The sequence below is a fragment of the Bos indicus x Bos taurus genome, chromosome 6, assembly GCF_003369695.1.
Source record: "Bos indicus x Bos taurus breed Angus x Brahman F1 hybrid chromosome 6, Bos_hybrid_MaternalHap_v2.0, whole genome shotgun sequence".
NCBI classification, from domain to species: Eukaryota; Metazoa; Chordata; class Mammalia; order Artiodactyla; family Bovidae; genus Bos; species Bos indicus x Bos taurus.
Genome location: NC_040081.1, coordinates 67,623,827 through 67,649,180, shown reverse-complemented (window position 1 = coordinate 67,649,180; position 25,354 = coordinate 67,623,827). Strand labels below are relative to the sequence as shown.

Below are 25,354 nucleotides of genomic sequence, written 5' to 3'. Positions count from 1 at the left end.
TAAGGGAAAATGTTATTGGAAGCTGGAAGAGACCCTAACTGTGTAGTGAAAAGTCACCCGGTCGTGTCTGACTCTTTGTGACCCCATGGACTATATACAGTCCATGGAATTCTCTAGGCCAGAATACTGGAGTGGGTAGCCTTTCCCTTCTCCAGGGGATCTTCCCAACCCAGAGATCGAACCCAGGTCTCCTGCATTGCAGGCGGATTCTTTACCAGCTGAGCTACAAGGGAAGATTGTGTAGCAGAGTTTAGCAAAACTGCTACCTGTGGTAAAATGGAAAATAAAAAAATACGTACCTAATAAACTTGATCTAGTGATTTCAGGTCAGTGCTGAGGATGTCACCTGGATTTTTCTAGCTTTGTAAGTAAAATGAGAGGAGAAACCTTACATAAGGAACAAATGTGATTTGGAGAAAACATAAAAGCTCAGAAGAGTCTTTTAAGCCAGGAAAGTGTTCTCATATACAGAAATAGCTTCCAGGCAAAGGTCAAATTCAGAGAAGGGCACCAAGACTTCCTTTCAGATCTGAGAAAGATGACAGTGCCTCAGAACGTTTCAGACACAAATGGCCTTCTACAAGTCTTAAAGGTATAACTTTGAAGACCCTGCCCAAGGCTTCCAAGAATTTTAGGGAGGTCGTTCATCAGCCTCACAGGGAGGCCAACGTAGAAGAGACTATTTTAATAGACTTACAGGGGCATTTGTGTAATCGAGTGGACCTAAGAGCTCCACGGGTTTAAAAAATTTTATCAGCTTGGATAGGAATATAGACCTTGGAATCCCTAATTCCTAAGGGAAAGAGGCAGCTCGAGAGCACTATTCAATGGCAATCATGTGCTACCTTTGTGGGAAAGGATGACTCAGAGAGCAGGACCAAGAGCCCCAAGGGTTATGCCTAAATCCTAGTCAAAGCAACACAAGACTTGGCTGGGTTTAAGTGCCAAAGATAAGTGACTGCTGTATGCCTCTCATTCTCATTCACCCTTTAAAAAGGGAAGTCTAAAGAAGCAAGAATTTGGGACAAACAGGGAAGATTACTTCTAAGTTCATAGGTATTCAGACTGAGAGGAATGATACTCAGGGACCTTTACCTCATCCACACCTGGACCTGATTAGACAATAAGCTCCTAGACCCTGAGCTGTCACAGTGGAGTTCCGGAAAAAGTATGAGTTTATTTCGTGTGTGAGAATGGTGTGAATTATTGTGGTCAAATGGGGGCTGAAGAAAGCTCAGCATCTTCCATCCCATGTTTCTTTTTTTAAAAAACGTGACTGGGGGTGGAGTTTATGCTCCTGCCTTGAGGCAGGTTTACAAAAAATGCTTCGGGACTTCTGAGACAAGGTCAGAAAAAAAGGCGTTTCTGAAACGCTTGCTGCAGTCACACTAGAGCACTAATGATCAAGTCAACAGCCTAATGGCCTTGAGCACAACATGCAGTGGAGAGCCCACACTCTATGCAAAGAGACACAGCAAGGTCCTGAAGCTAAGAGAAGCCTGGCCAGGCCCCAGCCCAGCTGCCTGCTGTTTCCATTCTATCCAGCACCTGACTGCAAACCTCAGAGACCCAGAGCCCATTACTCAGCTGATCCTTCCTTAAATTCTGACACAGAAAAACTGAGACAATGAATTGTTGCTGTTTTAGGCCACAGTTTGGGGATGATTTGGAGCAGAACTAACTGAAATACTGTTTCTGGTGGAAATGTAATACAATTAAGTATAATTTAGATGAGACCACAATGTGGATGATTTGGAGCAGAACTAACTGAAATACTGTTTCTGGTGGAAATGTAATACAATTAAGTATAATTTAGATGAGACCACAATTTCACTTTCCATTCACCTGAACCAGAAACAAATATTAGGTCAATAATGAAGAAAATACAGTATACCAAATTTTTATTCCCCTGGAATTCGCAAATTTTTCAAACACCGCTTTTTTCAGGGCATTGGGCTATTCACTGTATGTTGCTTTATTTGAGTCACATTCTTTGTATAATTAAATATTCAGATAGATGACTTTATTTCCTATCCCTACAAAACTCTTTCTTATGATTGTACTTAAGAAGAGGGCAACCCACTCCAGTATTCTTGCCTGGAGAATCCCATGGACAGGAGCCTGGCAGGCTACAGTCCACAGGATTGCAGAGTTGGACACGATTGAAGCAATTTAGCACACAGGCAGACTAGAAACAATAAGACCATAAAATCAATGAAGATACATGTTCCTTTATATTTTATTTACCATAAACACTAAGAGAATACAGCAAACACTGGAGAAAGGCGTTTTAATAATTTTGATGTAAAGTTTAACACTTAAAAATTATGCTTGCTCCCCCCACCCCAATTCAACATGCAGGTATCATTTATTTCCAGATGCAGTGATTGTAGAGCATTACATTCTCTTGAAAGTTTTATAACAGAGTATCCTTGGCCTGTAACTTAAAACAATTTCATAAACTATGTATAATCATGATATAATAACATCATTCAAAGAGTTCCCCAAATGACTACATTCACACAATATTAATGTTAAAGTCTTGAGTTTTTAAAACATCATTTCAATAAGTCAAACCACAAAAACCCAGGTTCTAGTTTTAAATGTGTTTATGAAGACTGCTGCTGAGCTCAAAGCATGCAGATGTTCATGACCACCTAGATGAAGCTGGATACTGAAACTCCTTCAGTAGGTCCAATGATGCAATTTTTCACTCATCCCAAGTATCTCCATATTTGTTTACCTTGACTAGGAAAAAAGCACAAATAATTGATGATTCCAAATAGTAATAAGTGAAAGGAACTGTTTTATGTTTGCTATTATTATGACTTAAATTATGTTTCTCATTTGAATAAATGTACTTAAGAGTCAAATTATAATTATAAAAAGGGGCTGGTTAGACTTTTGTGAACTGGAGGTTGGACATAAATATGGCATCAAGATCTTTACATGTGTATTTGATGTCTAAAACAACCTGATCAAGTAAATATAATCCCCATTCTAAGGAAAACAGATTAGTAACTTGCCCAAGGTACAAGCCTAAAAAAATAGGTAGCACTGAAACGTGAACACAGGTCTATTTAGGTCCAAAGCCTGGGTACCTTTACAGCTTTACCATCGAAAGCAAGCATGGTATACATTACACGATGTACAACAGTTACCAGTAAATGAAAAATAAAACAATACTGAACATTTGAATGTCGTTTTTCACAGAAACCTCAGACTTGATTAATGTAATCTGTCTCAGGAGATTAATACTAGTACAAGGAGGAAATGCTTTCCAATATTTTTGTATTTTATGTGAAGTTATATTTTGAAACATGTTCTTCTATCTTCTCTACTCTTACTTTTTAGCCTCTCTTCTACACAGCCATCATCTGTGAATTATAACTTCACAAGACCCAAGTATTCGTAACAATGTAAAGAAGCAATTATCAAAGTATAAGGGGATTCCCTTCCCCAAGTTTTTCAGTGAAGTCTTTATAAAGTCAAAATTATTTCATTATTATACTAAGACACTGTTCTGCTTTTCCCCCTTGCTCTTCTCCCCTTATGTGTAGAAGGCAGTCTTCACGGAGCTACATGATGTGTGGGGACATCACTGCTGACAGCTATCCGAAAATATGCTTAGATGTTTAAAATTTCTGCCATAATTTCTAACTAGCTAAAGGAACAACGAAATAATCCACATAAACAAAAGCTGAGAATTTTTAAATGACACTTTATGACCTTTGTACTGTTAAATTTCTATCTAGGTTCTAGAACAGAAATCACAAACTGTTTCATAACTTTTTTCTTTAAATTATATAAAGCACAAAAAAAGCTTTCTTTTTACAAAGAAAAAGTTCACATCACTGTATCACGAAACACAACTTCAAAACTGTTCACAGCCAAAAGCACCGATGTCCAAATCCAGCAAATATCACTCATCTACTGTGTTATCTTACTAGAAGGCCCAACCAAAACACAACATTCCTGACGTATCAAACGATGGCACTACGCTATGCAGGCACACAGTAGAGCAGATTACAAAAATGAGAAGAATACTACCGCCTGCCCTCATGGAGCTTACAGTCTAAACTCTCAAATTAATTAGAAGATCAGAGTACCAGTGAATCTTCACATATTACAGAGCAATAACTACTAAATACATAAGGCTTATGTTTTACGACAAACATTAACAAGTATCGCTGATTATAAATCTATTTTAAAGCTGTAAACAATATCAATAATATGACAGAGGTGGATCACTGTTATAAAATAGAATTAAATGAAACAATTACTATGGATTAGAAATAAAACTAGCTCTAAAGGAATGATCATAATAAAAAATACTAAGGATTTTTTATGTATTTTTGCATTCTCTGTGGCGTACTCTCAAGAAGGTACAAAGGACCTTTTTGTTCCTTCAATTTTTAAAGTAGTAAATAGAAAACCTTGAAACAATGATACATCCTCTATAATTCCTCAAGAAAGATATTACAAAATTTTATACTGAAACAGCTACAAAGCCCTATTCAAAATGCCCTCGTTACTGACAAATCTTTGGTGTCAGAAAATTTACTCTCAGTTATGCACAGCTGCTCCAAAAAGTCTTAAATCATAATATTAAAAATCTGTATATAATAATTACAGAGTGAAGTACTGTTAAGGGGCTTCGCTGGCAGCTCAGTGGTTAAGAATTCACCTGTTAACGTAAGAGATATGGGTTCAGTCCCCGGGTCAGGAAGATCACTGGAGGAGGAAATAGCAACCCACACCAGTATTCTTCCTGGGAGCCTGGTGGGCTACAGTACATGGGGTCGCAAAGAGTCGGACACAACTGAGCAACTATGCACAAAGTTCTGTTAAAAGTCAAACTCCCTATTTGGAAATGCCCTAAAAGCTAGTTTGTAAGCATGTAACTCTCAATTTCATAGACATACAAGACCATCATTTTATTACTCAATCAGGATTCTGTGATTCTGCCAAAAGGGGCATTATCAATCCAATCTGGTTTTATGCAATAGATACATCATTTAAAAAAATGTTATCAATTCCCAAGGTGGCTTCTCATACAATCAAATGTTTGTATAATTTCTACATTAAAAATTTAGTCTTACTGTTGTAAGCTATACTTATTTGGACTTCATTATTTTCTAACATAAACTGGCTTTTGGAACATTGTAAAAAAGGAAGAACTGATAACTATTAATAGTTACCATCTTAAAAAATGTTATTTTGGTTAATTGCTTGAGGCATTAAATCACACGTTAGTATAATGAAACTAGTGCTGCAGTTTCCAATCCTAAAGAGTAAAGTGATTCAGACTAGACTATCATACCTTCTTTTTTTGGCATTCTTTCCTGCATAGGCCTGACTGAGGGGTCAGTCTTATGTGTTAAAGTAACTTCATATGACTCTCTGTTCTTATTCCTTAATTCCTCATATGTAATATTTTTTCTTTTAGGACTTTCTTCAGTGTTGGGATCAGGTCCTAAAACAACAAACAGTTAATAAATGGTGATAAAAGGATTTTAATAAATCCAAAGCAACTAAAGTTTACAAATGCTTCTTACCTACCAAAAAATTAAAGTGAAGGATCAGATTATTACCAGTATTCCAAAGGTTCTGTATTTTCCCCAAGGTAACTATAAAACCAAAATCTACTTCCTCTTACACTTTCAAGCTTTTATTTCTAAAGTTAAAAATATATATTTTTAAACTACCCATGGCCAGAAGAAGAATGGATATAATATATACCAGCAAAATTCACTCATTAAAATGCTAGTGTTGCTCTAAACTGGGAGGTTATTCATACAGTTTATATAATTAAAGAGAAATATATTCTACTAGCGACAATTGAACAAAACTAGACATGGTGTAGATTTAGTAATAGTTCCATAGTTAAATGTTGCAGCCTATACATATACAAACAACTCCAGCAATTAAGAAAACATTTATGTTTTCTTGTATTTCAATAATACTTGAAAATAGCTATTGAAAGGTATAAAACATAGTCTTTAACCACAGGAAGCATCATTTTGATTCAGGTCGAATGGATGCAATACTGAGGCAGAAAAAAGTAGCAACTTTTACCTGGGGAACCAGCATTTATTCTCTCTCCCCCAAAGAAAGTCAAAGTATGAAAACATTTTATCAGAGTCAAATACTGATATAAAAATAAGGAAATGGTTAGGTGACAGGACTAAATATTGAATATAGTTTATAAAATATATAGTTAGCAAGCAAAGCCAGATAACATTTTTTAAAAATTAATTAATGCTAACATAACACTCAGTGAACTATTTAACTTACAAAATCTAACAAACCACTCCCAAAATAATATTTTTCAGAGGTTTTTAATGAGACATAGAAATCAGGTATATCATTTTAATAATATAACCATATGAATTAAAATAATTGTTTTAAAACAGTTTTTATAAATGGTACTATTTTGAAAGTCAATAGTAAGGTCCCAGCGAATACTCACATTTTTCAAAGCAACATAACTATTCATTGAATATATTCAACTACAATCTTTTACCATGAAGTATACTTGCACTGATACAAAGCAGAGGATTTAAATTTCTAATTAGTTCTAATATTATATACCATGGATAAAAACCAAATTTTTCTTGCTTAAAGAAAAATATTAAAACTGTATACTGCATTTAAAACCACCTTGCATTTCATTAGTAATAAGTTATTGAATTCATTTCCTTTCAGCATAAATGATATTTTTAAAATTCTAAAGGAGACAGCTTATACTAGATGAGTAGTTAGGAGCCCTAGATTCTCATTCCCACTCTGACAACATTCAATGAACATCCTTGGGCAAATCACTAAGCTTCTTCGAATCTTGGTTTTCTCAACTGTGAAATATGGAAGTTTGAACTAGATGATCTTCACTAAAATTCCTTCCAGGTCTAATACATTTTCGTATCAAAAAGAAAAACACTTCATTGTTCTGAAATTTTGCAACGAATAATGAAAACATGAATCAGACAGAAAATTAAGGACAATTTTTTTCACTTGTAAAAGCCAAATGAAAATATCTTGCATTGTGTAGGGAGCAAGACTTACAGTTAAGAGCTGGAAGGAACAGGAAAATGTAAAAAAGCACTGATTTAAATCTAACTGTAATAAACTACAGTAAGTCTCATGACAACTATGAAAGAATGCTTTCTACTCTGAGAGATTAATAACTTTCAATTCCTGGTAAGAGAAAGTTGAGGACAAACAGGACTTAAACAAAAGGGGAGGATGTTCTGGTAAGGGAGGACTGCAGGAAAGCAGAGGCCACTGTGGGCTCACACAGGGAACTAAAGCGGCGATCGTGACTTGGGGGCAGGGGGTAAGACAGCACAGCAGGATGGGTGGATGGCTACAGTGGAGGACTTAAAATACATGAAAGTTTGGTCCTTGCTGTAGTCTGTGGGCAGATACCAAAGGGCGTTTTGTCTGTTTTTACCGGCAAAGAAGTTATGTAACATGGAACGAAATTTTCTAATGCAAATGCAAGGAAAGATGCAAGACATAGCAAGGGAAGACCTGGTGCACGGCTAGAACAGACGTAGAATAGATCTGCATTTGGGAGACTGGAGAAATGGGAGACACTGTGAGACAGCTGACTTTGGAGATAAAATAATGACTTTAACCATTCTCTCCTAGGCTGCTGACCTCTTTTCCTTTCTCACTAATCAGGTGTCTTGTGTCCAGCCACTAAGGGGGAAAAAGGTGAGAATTAAAAGACTTTTGAACTTTCCTGATGATTCAGTACAGCACGTGTTGTACACATGTTGTACAGTGCAGTCAAAAATAAGACTTAAGAATCTCTTCAGTTATTCACCCCCCACCCCCACCACTGACTCTTGCTCTGAGACAGTGCTGTCCAATACAATTTTCTATATTGATGTGAATGTTCTCTACACAGTCCAACACAGTAGCCAGTAGCACATATGGCTACTGAGCAACTGAAATGCTACCAAAGCAACTGAGGAACTGAATTTTCAATTTGTCTTAATTTTAATGAATTAACAGCCACATACAGCAAATGGCTATTTTATATCCTGACCAACCTAGAACCTTTTCTGCACCATCTGGAACCTTACTTGATCTATAATCAACACCTCTCTTTCCACTCTATACCTTCCGTCCTTTTAACATATTCATACATAGAGAATAAAATCTGTTCTGTCTGAAAAGAAATGAAGGCCCGAATGTCCCTTTAACCTTGTTTGCTCCCCACAGGTACTGGCTTATTCTATTTATTTCAAAGCATGTGTTTTCAAATACTCATGAGGTCCATAATCCCTTCTCCAAACCCTTGGGAGTCAGAAATGCTTCAAAAATCAGTTTTAGATTTTAGAAAAAACATTACCATATATATCCCTCATTACTTAATGTCCATTGAAGTAGTGATGAATAAGCAAACACGACATTCCTAAAACAAAATCTAGAAAAAATATTAAGATAAAGATTATCAATATAGTTCTATCCAGCTGAAATCGGTTTGAGTTCAGGTCAGAATTTTATCACTAATTTATATTTAAAAATCTGTTCTTTTAAAAATGTTTTGGATTTTAGGTAAGGAATTACAAACTTATACTTTGTTTCCAATTCATCTTTCATGGCAAATTACACTGAAGAAAGCAAGGAAGCAAGCTAGCTAACATTTGCTGACAGTCTATTATTAATACTTTTCAGGCATTACCTCTCATTAGTTCATTTCATTCCCAAAGTTCTTTAAGAGAGGTATTATCATCTCAATTCAAGAGATCAAGGGACTGAAGGCACCACAAATTACTTGTCTAAAGACACATAGCTAGCAAATGTCAATCATGATTCATATGCAGGCCTTAATCCAAAGTTGATGTTGTTTCACTCACATCACGTGATCTTCAAAGCTAACAGTCACACAAGCTTCACAAAGCACTTTCACATGGATTTTCTCACTTGACAACAGTTCTGTAAAGCAGGTAATTTTTCTCACATTACCAAGATGCTAAGAGAGCCTTTAAGACCACAGTAATAAATGAAATCTTTTAAAGACTCTTCCAAGGACCATTTATCATTTCGTCTTTGCTATTTCACTAAACATGGTTAGCATTTTCAATTAATGGAGCATATTAATAATTTATTCTTATTTTTCTATATCTTCCAGCAGACTGAGAGAGTTTTTCAGGGCAAACAGCCAACTCTTATTCATCTTTACTTCCATATCTAGTAAGAGTACCTGATACCTACTGGACCTCAAAAAGTGTTGAATGAATGAAGAATGAATTCAAATGAACAGATGAGCAAACAAACATGCTGAGTTTAGGCTGATGGTGGAATACAGAGGTGATATCCAGCAAAAAAGGTCATCAAATAAAGTTTATACATACGTTGGACCATAAAAGCTGAAATTCATTTCAAGAGAAGTTTCTACCTTGGGCAATATGATCAGTAATACCAGTTGGAGTAGATTCATTCAAAGAAGCACTAAATGGAATTGGCTCATAATGAGGAAGCATCTCTTTTTCTAAGTTGTCTGCTGCTGGGGATGTTCCAAAAGATGAATGACCACTCACATTTGAGTCATATTTTGACCTCTGAGAATAGTGCCTATAAGATAAAATCATATTGTATAAACAGGGTTACTGTCTATGCCTTATTTAAAGAAGTGTGTTAAGATACAAAAACTTAAGTCATTTTCTAAAGGAATCATATAATGTTAGTATAGTTATTTAAAACACTAAAATAAAGTCTGTTTCTGCCACAAAAACATGTTCTGATCCACTTATATAACTAAAAAATTGTCACTCTTAACATAGAGAAGAGAAAATATATACCCAATTTTCTATTATTAGGCTTCAGAGATCCTTTTAATGTGTTTGAAGTTCTTGGAAAGAAAAAGTACCTCAGATCAGAAAATATGTCCATTTCTCACATTAACTGGGAAGTTACTTCCACAGGGAGTAGTCCGTATCAACACCATTTTGCTGAAGCAAATATAAATAAGAGTAGTTCTAATGGGGTTTCTGTTGCTTGCCATTTGTGACAGGACAATTTATCTACCAAATCTACTTAATTACCTTATTATTTATCTACCTCTCAAGACAGATTCACTTATCTATACTTATACAGTTTTAAACAACAGAAGAATTAAAAAGTTGAAATCTGTCAAGAGATGAGACTGATAATATTTGGCAATTAAAAAAAATAAGAGTATAGTAACCAAACTAGTTTGCCAAATTAAAATCTCTCATTCTCGGACATGAACTCCCAATAGGATGCAACTCTTTATTTTAAACTAAACAAGTCTTGTTTTACTTTTAAAAATAAAATTAGCTTTAGCTTGCCGCAAAATGGCAAGTTTCCAATGGTCCTTCAGTAAGGCAATGTTTCATGCACTCAACTACATCAGTATCTAGTTACAGGGTTTTTTTTTAGCTAAAATGAAAGCCTTTATAAAGATCTGAACGGCCTACCCAGTTGGTGAAGATCGTCGTGCCTGTCCTGATCGTAAAGCTTCTCCCAGAGGGGAATTCTCAAGATTCTTGAACTTCTCCTGGCAAGTTTTCACATAAGAAAGCTTTCCAGCAAAGTATCCCATGATGCAAGCAACTTATTTGTAAAAATAAACAAAAAGTGTAATTCAATGTGCCTCTTTAGACAAAAATCTTTTCTAAAAGAACACTTCAAAAAAATGTAGTTCTAAATATGTCTCTAGTGTGGAAAAACAGATTTCCTGAAATACTGGTAAAAGTACAACATTGAGTTGCATTCAGAGTTCACAGAAATATTCAGTGGATATAATTCACTTTCACAAAATCAAGTAAGTTAAAAATTATGTGAAACAAATCCCTTAAAATGATAAATTATGAAGTGCTACCTAAGCATGGCTACTGTTCTATCTTTCCAATACAGAAGACAGAATACCCTGGAAAGATTCATAAAAAGCTTCAGACACTCTCTTTTAGGGCAATTTACTATTTTTTTATTACCCATATCATAAAATGTAAAGAAACTACACTTATAAATGCTGTTATGTTTATTTACTAATTGCAAATTACGGTTTTTAAAAAAATTACACTTAATTTTAAATATTCTTTGATTAACCAGAATAGCTGAACTTTCTTTCCTCATAGACCAAGATAACTTATTTTCAAATATTACCTTTTTACAAAATAATTTAAAACTAATGGTTTTAGACATTATAAAAACAGGGAAAAATGCCTCTTTCAACTAACTCATGGTTTTTAATGCTAACAATAAAATGCCCAAGTAGTTCATTTAAAACTTAAACACAATGATTTATCAAAACAAATAACCAAATAACTGTTATTAGTAAGATAGATCATTTGTAAAAGCTTTTTATTTTACTTAGGCAAAAAACTAAGAGAATTAGTATTGTTCATACTTACATATAAGTTTAGGAATGGAACCATATTTGGGATGACTTGAAAGGATTCCTAAAGATAAAACAGTAAATATTTCTGAGCAACACTGTTACATTTACATAATTAAGATGTTTTTTATTTTTTATTGCAAGGAAAGAAGTTTATGCTAAGAGTACAAGAATGGTACAGAAATCATGGTCAAAAATACAAAGAAAATAATTCTGCTAGTCACATACTTCTGCTCGTCTTTTATAATGTGAGACAAAAATAGCTGTAAGTTTAGCAGTGCAGTATAAAGCAAGATATATCTATTTCTTAGTGGCTTTGAGCAACTCACAAAGACATAAGGAAAAATTAGTACAGACTACCTTTATATATTACCTGGCGGCATTAGCTCTTTCCAGAATACCAAAGCAGCCTGAAGCTATTCAAAAGGGAATTCAACATCAAGAGAAATATGAAGAAATCAAAAGATTCTAATCTATTAGAATGGATGAATTCAGCAAGACCACTTGATACAAGGTCAATATACAAAAATACACACACACAAAAAATACACATCTCTATGAATCAGGAACAAACAAGAGAACCAACAATTTAAAAAGGATACTATACAGCACCAAAACCCATCAAAGACCCAAACACAAATCTAATAAAAAATTAGAAAGATTCTGAAAACTAAAAAATTCACTGAGGGAAATGAAAGCTAAGTAAATGGAGAAACACACCACGTTCATGAATTCAAAGATTAAATAAAGATGGTAATCTTCATAACATCTATAAATTCAACGCAATCCCAATTAAAAGCAAATAAAGTTTTTTCCCCAAACTAAAAAGCTTATTCTAATATTCATGTGGGAACACAAAGGGTCAAGAAAAACCAAGGCAATATTGAAGAATACCACAATGGAGAACCAGCTATCACCAGATATCAGTATCTATGATAAAGCTATACTAATTAAGATAATGTGTTATAAGTACAAAAACACATAAATTGATCAAATTCAGAAAAATCCAGAAACAGACCCACACATACAGTCACTTGATTTGTAACAGAGGCAACAACACTGCATTGCAGTGAACAAAGACTAGCTTTCAAAATATAGTCCTGGGCCAACCACGAATCTGTACGGGGGAAACATGTACCTTGATCCTACCTCATCTAATGTTCAAAAGTAATTCGAGATGACCTGAAAATAAAAGTATGAAAGACAAAACAGGGAATTCCCTAGCATCCCAGTGGTTAAGGCTTTGGGCTTTCACTGGCAAGGGCCTGAGTTCAAACCCTGGTCAGTGAACTAAGAAGTGTGACAAAATAAATACATACACTAAAGTTTACAGAAAAAGCACAAGAGATTCTTCATGTCCTTATACCAGATAAATATCCTGAAGAGACTACACAAAGCCCTTCTTATAAGAGATCTGATAAATACACACGAGATCAACTTCATTAACCATGCTGCTGCTGCTAATGGTCGCTTCAGTCGTGTCCAACTCTGTGCGACCCCAGAGACGGCAGCCCACCAGGCTCTCCCGTTCCTGGGATTCTCCAGGCAAAAACAGTGGAGTGGGTTGCCATTTCCTTCTCCAATGCATGAAAGTGAAAAGTGAAAGTGAAGTTGCTCAGTCGTGTCTGACTCTTCGCAACCCCCTGGACTGCAGCCCACCAGGCTCCTCCGTCCATGGGATTTTCCAGGCAAGAGTACTGAGTGGGGTGCCACTGCCTTCTCCCATTAACCATGAGGGAGATGCAAATTAAAACTACAATGCAATCACTATAGTGTTCACTAACAACGGCTAAAATTCAAAAAGACACAAAAGTAGCATGTGTTGGTGATAACGACACAAACAGAAATCAATGAACTGGTAGTAGGAGTATAAATTGGTCTGAACAGTTTGGAAAGTTTAGAAAGTATCTACTAAAATTGTACCTGGACATAATCTATGACCAAGCAAAACGTCTACATAGAGACATGGAGTTCATGGCAGAACCATTTGTAATGTCAAAACTGGAAACTACACAATCATCAATGTACAAAAGGATGGGCAGACTGCTATGATATATTCACATAGCAAAAACTATATGCAATGAGTGTATATAACTTACAACTACATGCAACAATGTGAATGAATCTAGTGACATGCTGGTAAACAAGCTCCCCAAATAAAAGGCTCTGATTTGTAATGTTAGTTGATTTCTGTGGTGTAAATACTTGCACTATGACCAATTTCAAGCTACCAATGCTTTAAAAACTGGTTTGCCAAGTTTCTAAAATTTGTAACAATTAGCCCTCTGGAGCTGGTACAAGCCAGTTTGGGCATACTATTGGATGAATCTCACAACGTTGAAAGAAGGTACATAAAAGATTGTATCATGTATATGTAATTTTGCCATTTAATTTTATACAAAATGAACTGAGATGATGAGAAAAGGGAGGACTATATCAATATCTACATTTACACAAAACATTGTTTCTTTATTCTGTCAGCAAATACCTATAGACCACTTATAATATACAGGCACTACATTCTAGGAAATAGGAATATAACAGTAAAGAGACACTCTCTTTAACCTCACAGAGCTTTAGTACAGAGCAAATGAAGACAAACAGAATATAGTGTAATGGTTGCTATTCATCCACTCAAATACGGACACAGATTGGAGACAACTGCAGGCTCAGTTCCAGACCACTGTAATAAAGCAAATCATACAAATTTACTGGTTTCTCACTGCATATTAAAATTCATGTTTACACTGTATTGTAGTCTATTAAATGTGCAATAGTATTATGTCTAAAAAACAATGTACATACCTTAATAAAAAAAAAATACTTTGTGCTTAAAAATGCTAACCATCTGAGCCTTCAGCAAGCTATAATCTTTGTAACAGCAACATCAAAGGGCAATGATTACAGATCGCCATGACAATGATCACATGATAATGAAAAAGTTTAAATTACTGGAAGAATTACCAAAATATGACACAGAGACACAGAAGTGAACAGCTACTTTCAGAAAAGTGATATTGATAAGACTTGCTCTATGCAGCTTGTCACAAATTTTCAATTTGTAAAAAAACAAAAGTATCTGTAAAGCACAATAAAATGAATTATTCTTGTATTTTAGTGTCTACTGCATGCACTATGCCCCGTCAACTGCCAAAAAAAGTCCATATTTTAACGGGAAGTAGCAAGAATGGAGACAAATACAATTACTGAGACTAATGCAATATTCTTACCAACAAATGGTACATGAATTACAATGGGAGTGCAGATGAAAGTAGACAGCTTACAGAAATACTTAAGAGCTAGACTACAGAATGGACATTTGTTGGACAAAGCAGGTAAGGAATAGAAGTGAAAAATGTCTGTATCCTGGCTAGAGAGGGATGCCATTCAGACTCGGAGGGAATGGAGGAATTAATTTATGGAGAAGTGAATTCAGTTTGGGACTGAACTTGAGTTCAATTTGAGGAGACTGTAGAAGGGCCATTCATGTGGAGATGTGCAGAACGTGGTTTTAGAGCCGATTACCTAGGCTCGAGATAATTATGAGGATTTAGAGCAATAAATGGCCACTAAACTTCCCATCATTGCTGGATAGTACATGAACTAAAAATTCAAAGGCAAAGTAAAACTCTTAAGAACACAATGAAGGAAAAAACCCACACTAAGAATGTAAGCATTAAGAGGCTGTGGGTTTTTGTCTTCAATGCTACATACCCAGAACATATAGTGCATATCAGACATTCAAAAAACATGAAGAAATAGAGAAGTTGCCTGCAACAGGAGAAAAACCAGAAGAATGTGTTATAATTGAAGCCAAGAGAAGAGAACATTTTAAGGACTGATTAAAGTTATGTAATGGTCGTGAAGAAAACCTGTCTATCAAATTCAAGCTACAAAAAGGTTGCACTGGTACGTTTTAGTACGTATCAGATTGTATGTATAATCTATGACATATACTGCAATAGGTCAAAAGAAAAAGTGAAGTGCTCATTCATGAAGTCTGGCTTCAAATTCAAGACAACTAGGAACAGCTGTAAAAGGATAAAAAAGATTTTTTCTTTTTTATGTTCTGAAGTTAGAAATGATCTGAGTATATTTAAATATTTTGATTTAAAAGAATGACTAGAGCAGGAGCAGCTAAGACTACGCAGACTATGACAAACTGGATTAAAAATCATACACGTGGATAAAATCATACACAAAATGTTAGGCATTTTGATTAAATGCAAAATGCTTTGCTGGATTCAAATTCCTTTTCTAAAGTCTCTCTCAATATTTTTTTTTGACATTGACTTTTTCATTAGAATACCTCACCCTCCAAAAACAAGACCCCAATACAATTTCAACAACAATAAAAGCCCTCAATTCTGGGAGATAATTATATGGATGACATATCACTCAATATTCTTTTCTGTATTTTTTACTCAAAGTATCAAAATCCCAACAGCAAAACACTGACAAAGGTATAAAGGTGACGTGACACGCTCAATAGAAAATGTTATTCTACAAATTAGGTAAGTCATTTTCAGCAATTCATCCTTTTTAAAAAGTAGATTACTAAATCCCACCGAAAAGCTCCAAGCCCAGTCACTATGAAAAACTATAGAGAAAGATGTTGTATAGAGAAAGATGTTGAGGATGGTTGTTGCTCATGGTATGACTTCTGCAAACAAAATCAGAGGCATAAATCACCATTAATTTCAAGTCAAATAATCACCAAACGGTAACCAGAAGTCCAAGATGATTTTGGCTGCAAAAATAATCTGTCATTTCAGTACTAGGTCCTAAGGTTTTCAGTGGTAATTATATAAGAACCACCCTATGAAGATGTGTGTTCAACTACAAAAAGGGAATTTCTGTATGTGGTTTGGTTGTATGTATGAGTAGCTACAAGGCATTCCCAAACAGGCAAAAACCTAGCAATGGTGTCACTTTATTGTTGAAAACATAAGGTCTAAGTGAGTAGGTGCAATCTGATCCTCCCAAACTTTACCACTTGTGTCTTACCTTCAAGCTGTCCAAAGTCTCCTACTCTACGTAAGCCCCAAAGTTCCAAAAGTTTGCTTTCTTATAATCTTTTCAAATTACCATTTCTCTTGGTTCTACCTTAGCTATACATTTTCATTCTTCCCTGCACAATTTTGTCACTCTAGCCTTGTCAGTCCCCTGACTGCCCCCCCAACTGTCATAGTTATCATTCTGATAACCAGGTCCCTCCTTCCTAAGATACTCTTACATCTCCTTTAATCTAAATCCTACCCATCTTCAAAACCTTCATTACAGTAGCCCTACAAAGATCTTTCTTCTTTGAAAACCTATAGCTCTTCGAGTCTCTACCACAAAACTTAGAAGCTTATTTAATATTTAATTATAGTCTCTATTTGTTTCAACGTTATATTCACAAAGTTGTATTCACGACTTTGTATTCACTTTGTTTCCCTTACATGAACCACCAGCTGTTATTAATTGTTCTTTTCTGTAATCCACCCCACCCCATGTCTAGCTCTAATCATTAAATGACTGACAGAACTCACATAAAATGGGTAGTATAATAATAGACACTATAATTTCTCCATTGCTCAGTTTTTCCTTAAAATTAATGAGACTAAAATGTCTGTTTCACATTATAGAAACAACCCTAGTCTATAAAACAACTCTGAAAGACAAGTAAGATTATATGTATCTTGATTCATTTGCTTTTTAAAAATTCCTGTCTAGTGAGGTTCTTTGGAAATTCTTGAAATAAAAACAAAATTTTACCTCAAAAACTCCTCCCATTTCCCCCAAAACTACTTTTCTCAACTAGTTATATCAATACTACTAAGTATTTCATACTGCTAATATGAAAAAGCCATATGTTCCTATCATAGTAACATTTTAGAAGGAGCTTGTTGACTATCATTTTCTGGAATAGCTTCTAATTCCAAGAAGACAGGTCACAAAATAAATGTAATGAATATTTCTACTGTTTACACAACTAAATTTAAAGATGTAGAGACTGATATATTTAATACCTAACCTAAACGCAACTATTCTTTCCAAGTAGCATATTTTACTACATAATTCAAATTTTTCATTTATTTTGCTAAATGCTAAAGCTGAAACGCCAATACTTTGGCCACCTCATGCGAAGAGTTGACTCACTGGAAAAGACCCTGATGCTGGGGTGGACTGGGGGTAGGAGAAGGGGACGACAGAGGATGAGATGGCTGGATGGCATCACTGACTCGATGGACATGAGTTTGAGTGAACTCCGGGAGTTGGTGATGGACAGGGAGGCCTGGCGTGCTGCGATTCATGGAGTTGCAAAGAGTCAGACACGACTGAGCGACTGAACTGAACTGAACAGAATATCTATGTATTTTCTTTTTGCTCTGGTTATTAAGAGATTGCCAACTTCACCATTTAAACCAACAGAATTTGGACAACGAAGAACCTCCACTCCCTCATTATAAGACAAAGCTGGTTTAGGAAGCTAGGTAGAGAATTCAGTCTTTTAACCAATACATAAGATTCAGCTGGAGCCTTAACTCAGACTCTTGATTCAGCAGGCCTGGGATGGGGCCCATGAATATGCATTTCTAACAAGCTACTAGGTGATGAGTTATGTGGATGGTCTACCTAAGCCAGGTTTATTTCTCTACCTTCCTATAAACCACCACTGGCTTTTAATTACTTTCTTGTTCTTAGAGTGTTAATACACTACAGTGCAGGATGACATCAAATTCTCAAATTTGACATTTGAATCTGGATTCATGGAGATAGATCTCTTCTGATGTAGAAAATTTTAATAATAATTTTTAATATGATACATTACCATATGTCCCTTATCTAAAGATGAGAAAAACAAAACATAAAAACATGATACCCAATGTGCTAAACAAATTCAAAGTTTAAAATATTTACCTTTACTAATCAATCCTTGAGTAATCAACATACTTGTTGCAGCCAAAGGTACAGCTATAGGGGGAAAAAGAATTTGTTAACATCAATAAAAGGAAAGGATTTTGTCTGAGTTCATTAGGATAAATAGATGTATATCAGTAAAACCAGCTAGAAGTACATTGCAATTAAGATCTTCAAGAGAGATTTCTCCACTTTTAAAAGCTGTGCTATATATACTCAGGGAAACATAAAAAGCATTTTAAATTTAAGAAAATACAACAGATTATTAAACAACATAATTTCAGAACCACCCAGATTTAGGCTCTAAAAAAGCCATTCACTGATATCATCAACTAAAACAACACAGTAATAGTGATCAAAAGTTACCTCTGAAGTTGAACGGGGGAAAAAATTACTGATGAGGTAGGCAACACATATATTACAAACTGCAAAATTCTATGTACCATGTTAAGTGCTTTCAGCACATTATCTCATTTAATTTTTACCACATCTTTATAAGCTAGATATTACTATTACCCTTTTAAAGATAAGGAAACTGAAGCTTAGAGACATTAAGTAATTTGTTCAAGATCATACAGCCACGTCAATGGCAGATTCCAGATTCCAATGAATTCTGATACCAGATATCAAGTTTTTAAGTTCTGTATTACAGAGTGAACCAATACACAAGACACATTATTTGCCCAAAATCATATGGTGATTGGTACAATTAGAAAGCATATATTTTAAACACCAATGCTTTCTCTTAAACCAGGGAATTCTATAAAACTAAATGAAAATATGACTGACGTACATATGCATATTAATCCCGAGTGAAAAATCCAAAACTCTCATAATCTCAGAGGCTCATAATTTATGAAGCCAGTCTTCTATACCCAAACTGCCCAAAAGAATTTCGATGTTAAGTCTATATCTCTTCTCCAGTTGGCAGTGTGCAGGAAAGATTTAACACGGCAGCCTGGAGACTGCTTTCCTTATAAAGGCCTGCTTTCAAGATTGGTCCTTCCCTTATATCTAGGAGGTTGACAGGTAAACCGATATAAAACTTTACCTGGATGATAAGTGGCTCACTATGCCCAAACTACTTGCACAAATATTGTTCATATCAAACACCTCCTTTCCTTTGGGGAGTCTGGAATTTTTGTTACCTGCTAGGCTGAAGGAGCCTATGTGACCAGATCCTAATAAAAACTGTGGGTGCTAAGTCTCTGATGTGTTACTACAACATGCAACTGCAGAAATTTAGTACATTCAGTGTGTGACTACTTGGAGAGGACTCTTAGAAGCTTTGTCTCTGAATTTCACCCACTCCTTTACCTTTGCTGATTTTCCTTTGTATCCCTTCTGCTGTAAACTATTTTACATTGAAATAGCTACACATGGCTGCCGCACTGGAGACTGAAGTTCCTGACTAGGGGCTGGGTAATGGTCTGTAAAGAGTCACGTGGTAAATACTTGAGGTATTGTCTGCCACACAGTCTTTGCCCCAACTATGAATTTTAAAGCAAAAGCACTGAGATAATATATAAACAAATGAACACACCATGTCCTAATAAAACTTCATGAATGCAAAAATAGGAATTCCAGGTAAATTTCATGTGTAATGAAAAATTCTTTTGCTTTTTTCAACTATTCAAAAATGTGAAAGTCACCCTTAGCTCACAGCCATACAAAAACAGATTTGGCCCTTGGGTTACAGCCTGCTCAACTATGGTCTAGAATATATATGGGCAACTTAAGAACCAAAGTCATTAAGCATTTGAATTATTAAAATATTCATGATTAAAACCCATAATGCTGGAACAGGGCATTAGCTTTGCCATCAGACACAATCTGCAGAAACTCTAAGGCTTAAATCCTTGCTCTATTACTTACTAATGGATTTTACCTCTGCTGGAAAAATGATCTAACATTGGTTGGTTAGAATGCCTTCATATATTATTTAAGGTTTTTCAAAGGATACTCCTTTAAAATTACAGCATCAGTACAATTTGCAATCACTTTTCTCCTTCAGCTTGGTTCAAGAATTGCAACTTGAAGCACTGAAGAATCATTAAGGATAAAAGGCAATGAGTTAGTTGGCCATCTCTGCAGAGGACAATTTCCCCATTTTGCTTTCTTCTTAGGCCAAGATGGCATAATGTAAAGAGCAACAGTCTGGTTAATGAGATTCTAGTACTAGTTCTGCCATTCACCACTGTATCTTTCCATAAATCTCCTAACTTCTTTCCATACAATAAAGGGTAACCGAGTAGAACTAAGGTCTCTTCCCAACTCATGCATTGTTACAGAAAATGAGAATGGAAAATTAAGAGACTTCATAGATTATTCAGTCTTCATTCTAGTCAGAGTAAAGAAGTCATTTGCTCAAAGCAACCCAGATGGTTTGTGGTAGAATTTAGATCAAAATTCAAGTCTTCTAACTCCCAGGTCAGTGGTCTTTTCCCACTGCACTACTTGACTCCCACTCCAGAGTCTACCAAATGTTTCTTTAGGCAAATCAGTAAAACTGCTGACCAAATGCTATTTTATATTATGACCATGATCTCAATCATATTCAACACAAGAACCCCTAAAATTCCTTTAACTCTTTTCTTACACTAGCAAAATACTTCTCTAAACTCATAATCATTTTCAATTGAAACTTTTCATTTATCACAACAGCACTGACAGCCATTCAATAAAACAGCTTAACACAAATAAGTTAAACTGAATTAATCTCCTTAACAATCCCATGAGATAGGTTATTATTATCCCCACTTAAGAGAAGGAAACTGAGGCATATAGAGATCAGGAACTTCTCCAAAATCTCACAGCTAATATACGCTGGAGCTGTAACTTGAATCCAGACAGTCAGGTCTCAGAGTCTATGCTCTCTCTTACATAAATCATATACTGTTTTATTCGAAAACCAATTCAGATGCATGAAACATCATTCACAAAACCTATAAAAGATGCATGAAACAAATATGAATTCATACACTATCTCAATTGCAGAGATTGAGAACTGCTGTAACATATAATACACATTAAACTAACCCTAGCATGTAGATTGTTACATTACCTGTATGTTTGTGCAGATGTAACCAATTGTACACCTTCTTATCCTTCTAACCCATTCTGCACACTGCTAACTAATGTTCCTTTAAAGAAAATAACGTATCATCCCCTTGGCCCAAGAACTCACAGACATGTGCTAAGTTGCTTCAATCACGTCTGACTCTTTGCAATCCTATGGACTGTAGCCCGCCAGGCTCCTCTGTCCATGGGATTCTGCAGGCAAGAATACTGGAGTGGGGTCTCCATGTCCTCCTCCAGGGGATCTTCCCAGATATTGAACCTGCATCTCTTATGTTTCCTGCATTGGCAGGCAGGTTCTTTATCACTAGCACCTCCTGGGAAGCCCCCAAGAACATATAATAGGTAATAAATCAAACCTTTAACTTCTTGGTATTATATTTATTTTCCACCCCCAACAAAAGACCTCTGCTCCAATCCCTTCAGACTCAAGGCTCCAGTAGAGATTAAGTGATTAGAGAACCTGCCTTTGTTCATTTAAATGCTCCCCCACCATTCTTCATTTACCTGAACTTCTACTGGTTGTTAAGTCTCATTTAATAAAGCCTTTTATAGCTAAATAAATTCCAACTAATTTATCTTTTTAATCCTATTGCTGTTATGCACTTAACCTTTCTCAAGGTGTCTCATGAGTTAGTTTTGTCTCAGGTACATCATAAAACTACTTCAAGACAAAGACTGTCTCATAAAACATATTCCAAGCACAGTACCTTACATACTATATGCACAAATACTAGGCTGACTGATGAAAATGTACATCCTTTTTAATTACTTGTCACCCCCTCCTTTTTCAAAATCCCACCTTGTTTTTTTTTTTTTTTTTTTGCTAGAATTACCTCATCTGAAAGGACTGCAGTGACCTCTTGAAGAAACGACATGGTTCTATTGAAAGGAAAATTATGTTCTGTGTTGCTTTCACCATTCTCTGTACTTAAAAAATAAAATCTTCATGTATAAGATCTCTAGTCAGAAATTAAGAGCTGTAGTGTAATTATACTTCACATCAATAAAACAGAAACTAACCAATTTTTATCCTATAGTGGTTAAAAGTTTAAGGGGTAGAATCATGAACTATTTTCAGAGACATGGCTTCAAGTCCAGACACCACCGCTTACCAGCTGCAGAACAACAGATAGTATCTTTAACAGCTCTAAACCTCAATTTCTTCATCTGTAAAGTGAGGGTAATAGTTATTAACCTTATTAGGTCATTTTTATATAACCCATGTACACTCAGTAAATGCTGTAACTATTGTCAACAAAAATACTTTACAATCTTGCAAAAAATTATTACTTTAAAATGCATACAATTCTGATCATTTCATGATATATGCAAAGGCCAAATGACTATGGAGTACACTTGAAACTAACATCATACATCAACTATAATTCAATTTTAAATGCTTAATAGAATGTATACAACTTTATTTCTTTAACCAACCTCTTTTAGCAATAACCATACCAAAGTCAAAAAGCTGCCCATTCTTTCTATGTGAAATCATCATAATTTCAGATATTAAAGATCAAATTTTGTTGATTAGAAAATTTAACTTACATCTGAACCAGAAGCTTTCATCATTGCACTCTGCAAAGACTCTTCTTTCTTCCTCCGTTGGAATGTAATCAGCCCCTATGTCTTTTTACCAAGGAAAATTAGTAAAATGTTAAAACATCCACGAAGAAAAACTAAGTCTGAAAAATTACCTTAGTCTAAACATTAACAAAACATAATTTTTTAAAAAATAAAGTAATGGAATAAGTGGATTGTAAACTTTTAACGAACTTTGACTTCAAATATAAAATTAGTGCCAATATTCTACCAGTTATGTAGTCAAGATTGGCTACAAAATGGGCTGGGTCTAGCGCAAAATTAAAATTTGGGACCCTTTGTTCAAATTACTAAGCATTTAAGGGTGCCAAGAGTAGACCATTAATGGGTCCATGTGCAACCACAAAGGTCACACAGCCATGAAGCCAGCCCAGTGGCTACGTTATTCAAGACAAAGAAAATTTCTCTACATAAAAAATGCTTTTAATTACAAATAATTTAACTGATAGTTACGGGGAATTGGTCTTGGAACTTCTGCATTTGGCTCTCGAAAATCAGCCCTCCCATTCATCTTTCCTGCATCAAAAACATTCATGAAAAGCATTAGAAATGACTGCAACGGGCCAAAATAAATCAAGATATAACGTAGTAAAATTACTACATTGCAACCAGTCAACAAATATTTACAGAACACAACTACATCTAGAGTACTTGAAAAGTTGCCTAAAAAAGTCACAAACCTATTACCTATTTTAGAACGATTCACTAGGTCCTGTAATTGAAGAAGAATAGATGCTTTGCAATTATTTATCAGCTGGTTATATCAAGATACAAAAGGTTATCGGTTTTTTAAAAAGACTTATTTTTCCTTCTGAGGCTGCTTTATTTCACATTATACTGTGTTAAGATCCTCTCCGAAACATATGCCCAACGATTAAGATAATTCACCAAAATAGAGAAGGAAATTCCAAGTCATTTCTGGGCTTACATTTTTAAAAAATGAAATAATCACCAGGAAACATACAATCTCTTCTACAAAGCAGTACTTCCAAAAAAAAAAAAACCAAATAACAAGGACGTCATTTTGTTCTCCCTGTGGTGCGAAGCTAACAGAACATTCGATTGTATCCTCTTTTCTCCCACCCTAAAATGGAGACCTAGAAAAATAAACGAGATACACAAAATGCATAGCATTTCAAGAACGTACACTTTATTATTATTTTTAACCTATGTCTCCGGATTTACGAGATCAACAGATTTAGACAGCTACGTATTTTGCACAATGTTCACATATCGTCTTTATTCTCATCTTAAAGACAATTTAAATGAAAACGGGAAATTTCACACGCGATGAGGATAGAAATTGGGACCCTTCCATAATTCACTTATTCAGTAAGTTGTCACTGAGGGCCTTCTATTAATTCATGCCAACCTCTTGACTAGAGAAAAAGAATAAATAAATCAATGCATGGATGGATAGAGGTTCCTTAATAAACTACGTATATCATCGAACAACCGTAAAAGAAAAAACTGAAATCCTCTTCTCACAACCGCATCCTACCTAGAAAGAGACTGTCAGGCTTGACAAAACCATTTTAATCTCTTGCTCCCAAAGAATAAAACCACCACCGTCGATTCCTGCACCCCATCCCCCACGCATTGCGTCTCCCACCTCCAACACCTACACACATCCGTCACCACCAATTTCTCCCATGCACACCCCCAGACACGCTCCCTCACCAGCCCTGGTCACCGGCACCCAGGAGCCCGAGGCCCAAAGAGCGATCGGCCCACCCTCGCAGGCGGGAAAAATGGCGGCAGGCGCAGGGGAGCAGCCGGCCGCACAGAGATGGTGAGTGGGTAGGTGGGGGGGCGGAACGGGGCTTTCTGCGTCATTTCACCCACCTCCCGACGACGGCGGCGGGCGGTGGCGCGGCGAGCCCGGTCGACCAGGGACAGAAGGCCCGGAGGGGAGTCAAGTGTGGTGGAGGGGGGAGGGGAAGGTGGGAGGCGCGCGGGACTGCAGCGGGGTTGGGGGTGGGGAGCGGTCAACGACACGACCGCCAAGAAGTCACCCAGATACAGACTCAAAATGACCGCGACCCGGAAGCAGTGGTGACCTACGGAAGGAAATGACGTCAAGTCCTCCCTGCGGAGTCTGAAAGCGAGCAGCCTCAGAATGGACGCGAACTCCTGCGTCTGTCTGCGTTGTCCTCCTTGGCTTGTTCCTGCAGCGTTCCCCTCCACCGCCGGCCGCGGCGCTCACGGGCTGCACTGCGGCTGCGCGTTCGACCATTGCGGACCGGAGCCCCGCCCACCTCCTCCCTGCAGCGCGCGGGAGGAGGCAAAGGTTTAGGCTAATGTGACGCACCTCTGTAATCCTCCAGTGACTGGCCAGCAGGAACGTTCTGGAAGCCCTTTTTATCCTCTGTTTAGAGTTGGCTATTT

At 36.1% G+C, this 25,354-nt stretch overlaps 1 protein-coding gene across 9 annotated transcripts; it reads right to left on the bottom strand.

Annotated features, from left to right (window-relative positions):
- Positions 1 to 2,215: 2,215 nt before the first annotated feature.
- OCIAD1 (OCIA domain containing 1) lies at positions 2,216 to 25,154 on the bottom strand. 9 transcript variants are annotated; one of them, XM_027544470.1, is made up of 10 exons: positions 24,647 to 24,685; positions 23,895 to 24,063; positions 23,420 to 23,482; positions 22,913 to 22,993; positions 18,281 to 18,334; positions 11,391 to 11,438; positions 10,455 to 10,590; positions 9,413 to 9,588; positions 5,324 to 5,476; positions 2,216 to 2,748 (listed from the first exon to the last, which is right to left on the bottom strand). In XM_027544470.1, the coding sequence occupies exons 3-10, from the start codon at positions 23,475 to 23,477 to the stop codon at positions 2,711 to 2,713; spliced, it is 744 nt and encodes a 247-aa protein (XP_027400271.1). In that variant the 5' UTR covers positions 23,478 to 23,482; positions 23,895 to 24,063; positions 24,647 to 24,685; the 3' UTR covers positions 2,216 to 2,710. The 9 variants fall into 9 exon arrangements, with proteins under 9 accessions (XP_027400271.1, XP_027400265.1, XP_027400269.1 ...); XM_027544464.1 differs by lacking the exons at positions 23,895 to 24,063; positions 24,647 to 24,685 and adding an exon at positions 25,031 to 25,154; XM_027544468.1 differs by lacking the exons at positions 23,895 to 24,063; positions 24,647 to 24,685 and adding an exon at positions 24,812 to 25,015.
- Positions 25,155 to 25,354: the final 200 nt, after the last annotated feature.

Coding starts and splice junctions, on each gene's coding strand:
- OCIAD1 (XM_027544464.1), bottom strand. CDS start 23,477: ATGAATGGGAGGGCTGATTTTCGAGAGCCAAATGCAGAAGTTCCAAGA. Junction 22,994..23,419: donor AGTTCCAAGACCAATTCCCC/GTAACTATCAGT, acceptor CTTGGTAAAAAG/ACATAGGGGCTGATTACATT. Junction 2,749..5,323: donor AAGAATGCCAAAAAAAGAAG/GTATGATAGTCT, acceptor CTTTTTTCCTAG/TCAAGGTAAACAAATATGGA.